At 40.4% G+C, this 9,719-nt stretch overlaps 1 protein-coding gene across 2 annotated transcripts; it reads left to right on the forward strand.

Annotated features, from left to right (window-relative positions):
* The first annotated feature begins 158 nt into the window (after positions 1 to 158).
* SUPT7L (SPT7 like, STAGA complex subunit gamma) lies at positions 159 to 9,582 on the forward strand. Of its 2 annotated transcripts, none has more exons than XM_069494249.1 (6): positions 159 to 395; positions 1,161 to 1,264; positions 1,927 to 2,540; positions 5,947 to 6,271; positions 7,362 to 7,599; positions 8,857 to 9,582. In XM_069494249.1, exons 3-6 carry the CDS (start codon positions 2,128 to 2,130, stop codon positions 9,117 to 9,119), a joined length of 1,239 nt encoding a protein of 412 aa, XP_069350350.1. In that variant the 5' UTR covers positions 159 to 395; positions 1,161 to 1,264; positions 1,927 to 2,127; the 3' UTR covers positions 9,120 to 9,582. The 2 variants fall into 2 exon arrangements, with proteins under 2 accessions (XP_069350350.1, XP_069350351.1); XM_069494250.1 differs by having other exon boundaries at positions 2,136 to 2,540.
* The last annotated feature ends 137 nt before the right edge of the window (positions 9,583 to 9,719 follow it).

The following is a 9,719-nucleotide window of genomic DNA, read 5'->3' on the forward strand; positions in this document are numbered from 1 at the left end:
CGGGAAAGTCATAGTAAGAGAAAAACAGAAAAAGGCTGTCGGGCTGCTGCGCAGAATAGGGACATCTTTAGAGGTTGCAACAGGATTGTAATGACTTCCTGTGGCATAGCCTGATTGAGAAGAAGCGCTTCCGGGAGTCTTGGACCACTAACCACCAAACAGCCTTCCGGGCCTAACGCGACCCCTGCCTCAGGCCTCTGGGGGTCCGACAGCTGCCCAGCCCGCTTCTGCGACGCAGCAGTGCATAGTGGCACCACATTGCGTCGATTCTGGTCCAGACCTCCCCATCTTCCGGCTGCCCTGGACATCAGGCAACCTCAGGACCCTGTGATTGGCGCCTGCGCCTGCTGACCGTGACCGAGGACCCCTCCCCAGGGAATTTGGACATTCCTTAGGTTCGGTGCTTGTCCTGCGTGTGCCTTTCAGTGAAATTAGGAAGAGGATGATTTTTCTGTTATTTAGCTCATTCGCTTATGCGTTCCAAGACAAATTATTGAGGCAGCATAGTTTAGTGCTTAAGAGTGCAGACCCTGGAGCTTGTGTTGATTTTCACCCTCATCGTTTGTGACATTGGGCAAGACACTGGGCTTCAGCTCTCACATGTGAAAAATGGGGATAGTAATAGTATCTATCTGCTTCGTAGGGTTGTTAGGAGAATTGAATTAAACAATAAAAGTGAAGCCTGGCGTAGAGTAAGCATTCAATAAAATGCCAGATAATACTGTGTGCCAAGATGATGACCATAACGAGTAAATGGGAGAATAAAATTGATTAAGATAAGTGCTAGTTAAAATCCAAGGATAAATGCTGTAACAGAGATGTGCTAAGTGCTGTGAGAATATAGAAAGGGGGATGTACTGGGGAAGTGATGGAGGGTGGTGACTTAAGCTGTACTGAAGAATGAATATCAGACTGTCAGGGATGTGGGGGTTGACAGGGCATTTCTGGCAGAGATCACAGCCTAAAGGGTCACCTGTGGAAATGCATGTTGTTCTCAAGAAACTGAGTAGTATGATATTGTTAGAACTAAGGTGGTCATTTCTGCCAGAAAGCTCCTCCTTTGTGCTTCCACTGAACTAGTTGTATATGCCTCTAGAATGGCACTTACCACACACTTTCATGTTGAAATATTCTGTTTCTGTTTCTCTCCCTCACCTCAGGACAGGGATCTTGCATTATTGGTCTTTGTCTCTTCACATAATGCCTGGCATTTAACAAATGTTTGCTGAACTTGAAGAGACATAAGGGCAATGAATCTGCACAGGTGAGTTGAAGCCAGATTGTGCATTTTGTTGAATGGTAAGCCAAAGAATTCTGATTTTTTCCAAAAGGCCACGTGAAGCCATTAGATTTGAGTTTTAAAAAGAATAAGCTCCAGGAAGCAGGGCAAAAAAATTAAAAATGAAATAAAATTAAAAATTTCAAAAACAAAGAGTAAGTCTAGCAGCAGTATGGAGAATAGATTGGATACAAAGAGAGACGGGAGGAAGGGAATACCGATTAGAAAGTGGCAGAAATCTCTGATTCTTCTATATGTATGTCAGAAGTTTAAAGCATAAGACCATTTAGATTAGTGGTTCATAAATTTTTCTATCAGGACTAAGCCTAAGATAGAGAATATGAACTACCTCCTACTATCTAACTCTATTCCCCTTTCTAGTATTGATCCAGCACAGATATGTCAAGATACTCTGAGAAATACTCACACCTCATATTTACGTCATGCCTTGAAAATTGTTCAGGATAGGGTGTGATGGTAGTTTGGTAATGAGTTAGTGAAGTGAGATGGAAAACACAGATACTAGAGCCCCAGATACTATTGCAGCTATTAGTCTACCCAAATTCTACTTTGTGGTTCAGTCAAGTAAGAATCGTTGTGTGACAATGAAAATCATCTAACAGTTATATTTCTCTTAATTTCTTTAGGGAGAACATCTTTGGTCCTACAGTTTTGCCAACACTGATATTTTTCTAAGTGGTTTTGAATAGCCTGCTTTTTACTTAAACAACTGGCTAGACTTCCTATTTTTCACTGCAGAAGCCTATAACCTACAGTTGCCAGATATTTAAACACATTACTTTTAGGATATCATCTACATTTAACCTGAGACCTCTTCTTGTTCCAAAATGTTGAGATACTGGGGAGAGATACCAATATCATCAAGCCAGACCAACAGAAGTTCCTTTGATTTGCTTCCACGGGAGTTCCGTCTGGTGGAAGTCCATGACCCACCCCTGCACCAACCCTCAGCCAACAAGCCCAAGCCCCCTACCATGCTAGACATCCCCTCAGAGCCGTGCAGCCTCACCATCCATACCATTCAGTTGATTCAACACAACCGACGTCTTCGCAGCCTTATTGCCACAGCTCAGGCCCAGAATCAGCAGCAGACAGAAGGTGTAAAGACTGAAGAGAGTGAACCTCTTCCTTCCTGCCCTGGGTCACCTCCTCTCCCTGATGACCTCCTACCTTTAGATTGTAAGAATCCTAATGCACTGTTCCAGATCCGGCACAGTGACCCAGAGAGTGACTTTTATCGGTAAGACAAGGCTTTGCTATATCTTACTTTTCTCAAGTAATCTTCCCAACAACCCTGTTAAGACTATAATAGCATTTCCATATCCACATGAGAGAACTGAGGATAAGAGTAATTGATTTGGCCAGGGTTTCACAGGTAATTAGTGGGAAGTCTAAGTTTTGAACCCCAATCTTCAGAATCCAGAGTCTGTATTTTAATTTTTTAATTTTTTGTTGAGACAGTCTCACTATGTTGCACAGGCTGGTCTCGAACTCTTGACCTCAAGTGTCAAGTGATCCTTCCGCCTCAGCCTCCCAAAGTGCTGGGATGACTTTTACGAGCCACTGCGCCTGGCCCAGAGTGTGTATTTTTAAATTTTCTGATGCAACCCATATTTATTGAGTGCATATTATGTGGTAAGCACTTTACTAGGAGCAAGGAAATACATTGGCATGTTAAAAAGGGCATGGCCTCATAGATCTTAGAGTCTTGTCTTTGTCTTTAATGTAAAATTTATACTATGGGTTTAGTTCAGTGTCTTCAAATTGGAATTCATGGGCTTATTCTGGTATTATTAGGAATCCACAAGTCTATACCAAAATTTTTAAATTGTGTATTTTCATTTTGGTAACAGTTTAAGAAATACAAAAATGTTCTTGCTCTTTGCTACTCAATATCTGATCCAAGACCAACAGCATCAACATCACCTGGAAGCTTGTTAGAAATGCAGAATCTCAGGCCTCACCCAGACCTGCTGAATCAGAATTTGCGTTTTAATAAGACCTCTAGGGGATTCATAAGTGAATTTAAGTTTCAGAAGCCTTGCTCCAGATCCTCTGAATGACTGACTGCCTTATAACCTAGTGCTACTATTGTATTTAATGCCAAATAATAACTTTTTTCCTTTTCATTTTGAAATTTGTCAAACCTACAGAAAAGTTTAAATAATCATATAATGAACCTCCAAATACCCTTCACCTGTACTCACCAATGATTAATATTTTGTCACATTTGCTTTATCACATATGTATGTGTGTATATACACACATATACACATGAATATACAAACATATATATAATACATATATACACACACCTTTTTTGGCCAAATAATTTAAAGTAAGTGGCAGACATCACACTATTTCACCCCTAAATTCCTCAGCATGTATATCCTAAGAATAAGGAAATTAGCCTACATAATCACAATACCATTATCATGCCACAGTAAATGAATACTAAATGTCACTTAATAAGTCCATATTCATATTCCTCTAATTGTCCCCAAAATATCTTTTATAAATATATTTTCCTCCATCTAGGATCTAACAGAGATTCATGCATTCATTGCATCTGGTTGTTCTGCCTCTTTCGTGTCTTTACAAGTTCAGGTCACTTGTATTAAAGAATGTCTCACTTACTGAATTTGCTTATTATTTCCTCAAGATTAGAGTCAGATTAAATATGTTCAGGGCTGGATGCAGTGACTCATGCCTATAACTCCAGTGCTTTGGGAACCTGAGATAGGAGGATTGCTCGAGGCCAAGAGTTGGAGACCAGCCTGGGCAACATAGCAAGACCTCATGTTTACAAAAAATTAAAAATTAACCAAGCATGGTGGCATGCAACTGTAGTCCCAGCTACTCAGAAGGCTGAGGCAGGAGGATTGCTTGAGCCCAGGAGTTGGAGGTTACAGTGAGCTATGATCGCACCTCAGCACTCCAGCCTGGGTGACAGAGCAAGACCCTGTCTCTAAAAAAATAATAACAAAAATAAAAAAATATGTTTGGCAAGAATACTACAGAAGTAATATTATACATCATTTATATCTCCCTACTGGTCCTCAACTAATGAGAAAGGAACAGAAATAGACTAAATATGTAAGGGTTGCAGTTGGGCCAGATGATGGCCAGGTGATTTCAAGGTGCATTATATAATTGAAGGTTCTGAAATCATTGGAACAGTGAAAAGGGGAGGGTAACTATGTTATCACATGTATGGCACGTGCCGGTATGGATACGCCTTACTCAAAAAACTTGCTCTGTATCAATCCATACCATATTCACATTTTGAGGGAAATTTAGTTTTCAAGAAAATAATATTGTCCACCATATTAAATTGATGCTATTTATAATTTTATAGTTTTCAGTCAAATTTCTATTGTTAGCAAGAGCTGTAATCATCAAAAATTTATGCCTAGTTTTGTTTTATACATATTTAATTAACTGTGTAACAAAAGTAATTTGCATCAGCTATGGGGGTTCCAAAAAATTATTTTCCTTTGAAAGAGGTCCAAATATTACTCTAGTAAAGTGATATTGGTTTAGCTGTCTCTGTTAATTAGGCATTTCTAAGGCCTTTATCCTTTGGCCCAGAGAGACTGACCATGGAAATGATAAAAATATTAAATGAAAAGTTATTTAGCAATTGGTTGTCTTATTTTGAAACTATTATATGATTTGTAATAATAGCTACTGAACAGATGATAGTTAAGTGAGCAGATAGCCCCTCAGGCACTTTTGTACAGTACACGGTGACACATGCCAAATATGAACCAAGGAAAAGTGATTTTCTGTGCTCTGTTTTATTTTTATTTATAAAATAAATTCCTTTGTCTGGGTGAGGCAGAAGCCAGATAGGAAATTTCAGGAGACAAATAAATTATTAAAAGCTTGTTGAAAGTTATTTTAGGAGCTCAGACAGCTTTTTAAAGTTTTTTCTTGGAAAGATGAAGATTTTTGCAGTAGTGATTTAGGAGCCAAAAAAATGGTGTATTATGAAAAATATAGGATGCTGAGTCAGAAGTTCCACTGCTTACTAATAATAGCTACACAACTTTTGGCAAGTCAGCCCCTCTGAACTTCAATTTCCTCTCCTGGAAAACAGGAATATTAATATTAACGCTACCCATTTTATAGCATAGGATAGGATGAAAATGCTTTGTAAGCTATATATGTTTTAAATTGCTTTCATAAAATTGAGTTGCCTTCCCAGTTTTAAAAATGGTCCTTTGTAGGTATATAAGAATCTCCTGAATGGAACTGTAATTTTTGGAAGTCCAGATATCGCCCAGCATGTGTGGAAACTATGTTGTGGTGAAATAACTAGGGCGTCATTGAGCAGTGTCTGAGCTATACTGTTAAACTTAATCCTAAAAGTGATCAAAACTGAGCATTTGCTAGAAGGAAACCTTTTCACTAGCTATCCTTTGTACTGCTTATTATAGATATGTATCGCCTGTGCAAACACTGGGAGTTGCTGAGACATGCCCTGATAGCAGCAAGATGAAACTGAGCTATCTAACCTGGATAGAATTTCCCTGGAAAGCAGGGCCAGTGGTTTGACTGGACTGTAAAACTCCTTGGGAGACAGAACAGTTGGTCACCCCTTTGAAAGAGCACTAATGACACTAATATGTCTCCACTTTCAGTGGGAAAGGGGAACCTGTGACTGAACTCAGCTGGCACTCCTGTCGACAGCTCCTCTACCAGGCAGTAGCCACAATCCTGGCCCACGCAGGCTTTGAGTGTGCTAATGAAAGTGTCCTGGAGACCCTAACTGATGTGGCACATGAGTATTGCCTTAAGTTCACCAAGTTGCTGCGCTTTGCTGTGGATCGGGAGGCCCGGCTGGGACAGACTCCTTTCCCTGATGTCATGGAGCAGGTATTCCATGAAGTGGGTATTGGCAGTGTGCTCTCCCTCCAGAAGTTCTGGCAGCACCGCATCAAGGACTATCACAGTTACATGCTACAGGTGAGATGATCCTGTGGAGAAGTGGGAATAGGTATCTATCCAATCTAGGGGTGTTCATCAGAATCCCCAACACTTGCTCTAGAGTGCAAAGCACGGAGTCTTGGAACCAGGTGAACGAACTTAACATCCTTTTCTCATGGCCCTAGCTGTGTTTCTGGCCAGACACAAAAGACCTCCTTTAGTCAGTGAACAGCCCCATTCATTAATAATTCCTCTGGAAGAAATTATACACAGGTATATGGAATCTGAGAGATGCAGCTAGTATGCTTTTATTCGACAGGTATTTATTAAGTGCCTATTGTGAGTCAGGCATTGTGGAATACAGCAGTTAACATGACAGGTTCCTTGAGCTTGCATTCTTGTTGGGGAGAAACAAAAACAAGTAAACAAATAATGATCAAAACAATTTCAGGAGCTGGTACAGTGGTGCATGTGCCTATAAACCCTGCTACTTGAGAGACTGAGGCAGGAGGATTGCTTGAGCCCAGGAGTTCAAGGCTGGCCTGGGCAACATGGCAAGACCCTGTCTCTAAAAAACAAACAAACACACCAATTTCAGATAGTGTTAAGTGCTATGAAAACCAAAACAGAGTTAGGTGATATTGCCTGGAGGATTGTGGGTGGGACACCATTTTTGGTTAAAGGAGAAATATCTAATCTCTTCAACCCTTGTGGCCTTAACCAAGTTATTTGTTCATGTTTCAGTTTCCCCAAATCTAGAATGTTAGGAATTTTTTAACATCCAGATTTCTCCCACACCATTCATTATCCACCTGGGGTACATATGTCAATTATTATTTTACCCAAATATGTAATCTTTTGTCCCAGTTCTATCTTTAACACAATCTAACTTGATTTTTTACCTTTCTATAACTTTTAATTAATGACACACACATTCTCTGCCAAACACATTATGTCTCTATCACTCATAAATGCAAACTCAATACCTTAAACCAATCCCTTTCATAGGTAGTGAATGTATTAAAACTTGTCTGTTACTCATATTCTGTTGGCTTTCCCATGGGATAGTGCAAGCTGACTATCCACCTTTTAATACATCCGTGGAAAATTGACTCTTGCTTGCCAACAGATTAGTAAGCAACTCTCTGAAGAATATGAAAGGATTGTCAATCCTGAGAAGGCCACAGAGGACACTAAACCTGTGAAGATCAAGGAGGAACCTGTAAGCGACATCACCTTCCCTGTCAGTGAGGAACTGGAGGCCGACCTTGCTTCTGGAGACCAGTCACTGCCCATGGGAGTCCTTGGGGCTCAGAGTGAGCGCTTCCCATCTAACCTGGAGGTTGAAGCTTCGCCACAGGCTTCAAGTAAGAGAAATAAACTTACTTTGATTCTGGGAGATCTGCTGATCTCCATACTTTCTCCTTTTTGGAATCAAACTCTGGTGGTAGGAGAACAAAAGTGGAAGTGGGCAGAATGGGAAGTCCTAAAACAAATATGGTTTCACTGATCTAGAGATACCAGCATTCTTCTCTTTCTAAGAGAGGACTAGCACAGCTTTACAGGCCTTCTTTAAAATAATCCCTTGTTAAGATACAGATGCAATATATGTTGTCCTGTTGATTACCAAGGTTGATTTCAGCTGACCCAGCTGGTTGGGCAGATATCCCTCTCTTCATTTAGTATTCTGTATTGGTCCTTCCTGATGTTTTTACTTAATTGGATAAGACAGCTGGCCAGATAGATGGAGCAGTGTTAATTGCTCAAGGATATTTGAATAGTTGGACTTCCTTGCTAGAGTACTCCAACAAATCAGAGATGAAAGAGATTGAAATAAGGCTTCCGAGTTAGAGGCAGCTGGCATCTTCTTCCAGATAGACTCTGTGATTACCTTAGGAACCAGACAGCTGACTCATTACTTGATGTCATTGATGTCAGTTAGGTTGCAAATTAGTCTAAGCACTTAGTTGTTTACCAATATAAATTGTCATTTCATCAATGCACAGATAACTCAAATAGCAAATCATAAAATGTGGTCTAAATGGAATTAGGCCATACTTTTAAGTGTTGGGCAGGAAGCCTTTCACCATGGAACAGCAGAACAGCATTACTAGAATACTTAGAGATGGGAGGGCCAAAGAGAAATTGTTGCAGACTTTTCAGTGGAGATCACACAAGGAACTGCTATCAGCATTATGTAGTATTCATTAACTTTCATGAGAGAGGACCAGAGATCCAAACAAAAGGCAGGAAAACAAGACAGCCCCAAAGAAGGAAGGAAGCACAGGCAAACTAAACAACTGAACAAGACCCAGGTTGTGCCTGCTTCTGGGCTGTGAGACAGGGACTTTTCCACTTGCACAGTTTTACTTCCCTGGTTTAGGAAAATGGGGGTGAGTGAGGCAGAGGAAAGGTGGAAGAATTGGAAGGGAAGATGTTCAGAGTTGGTAATTTTTTGATGTTAACTTTTTGAAGCAAAGAATAACCACCATATTCTCCAGCCAAGTATAAACTCAGTGAAAACTGAGTTTAAAGCACACTAGTCAGGCCTGGGTGGTATATTTACTCTACACTGTCCTACACTTAGCTTACTACCAGGTGTACGTTCTTTCCTCTATTTCTAGGTGCAGAGGTAAATGCTTCTCCTCTTTGGAATCTGGCCCATGTGAAAATGGAGCCTCAAGAGAGCGAAGAAGGCAATGTCTCTGGGCATGGTGTGCTGGGCAGCGATGTCTTCGAGGAGCCCATGTCAGGGATGAGTGAGGCCGGGATCCCTCAGAGCCCTGATGACTCAGACAGCAGCTATGGTTCCCACTCCACTGATAGCCTCATGGGGTCCTCCCCTGTTTTCAACCAGCGCTGCAAGAAGAGGATGAGGAAGATATAAAAAGAAAAAAAAGGAGATTTTTTGTCTAGATCTACTATAGAAAACCTTGATATATTAAAATTTGTTTCCATAAACAGTGATTTCTTATTCTTAAATACAGTGGGCTTTCCTAATTTCAGAGGAACTGGACTTAACCAAACAAGGTTGCATTTTACTTTTGCATCCAGTTTTTACAGTTTTCCACAACAACCAAGCCACTGTTCACAGATGAAACATGATGCTGGCATGGTAATCAGGAGACCAAAGCACTATCCCCGACTACTGTCTTTTCTGTGACTAGACACGTTACTTAGCTTCTCTACAGCCATTTCTCTTGTACAACTGAGAATCATACCTCTTTGACCAACCTTGCAGAGATGTGAAGATTGAGATGTTTGCTAAACTTCAAAACTGTGTTTGAATAGACTTATAAGTAAATATATGCTGATATCACATGTCAGTTTTTTTCATTTAGCTTGATTCATTTTTGGTTCAAGTCATTGGGAATTCAGTATTAATACCTAACAGGAAATAGCTAAACACAACCCAGCTTATCTGTCAGTCACCTTTTTAAACTCTCTTGGCTGCTTCTGCAGTCTCATAAAATCAGAGGTCGGTGGT

The sequence above is a fragment of the Eulemur rufifrons genome, chromosome 19 (genome assembly GCF_041146395.1).
Source record: "Eulemur rufifrons isolate Redbay chromosome 19, OSU_ERuf_1, whole genome shotgun sequence".
NCBI classification, from domain to species: Eukaryota; Metazoa; Chordata; class Mammalia; order Primates; family Lemuridae; genus Eulemur; species Eulemur rufifrons.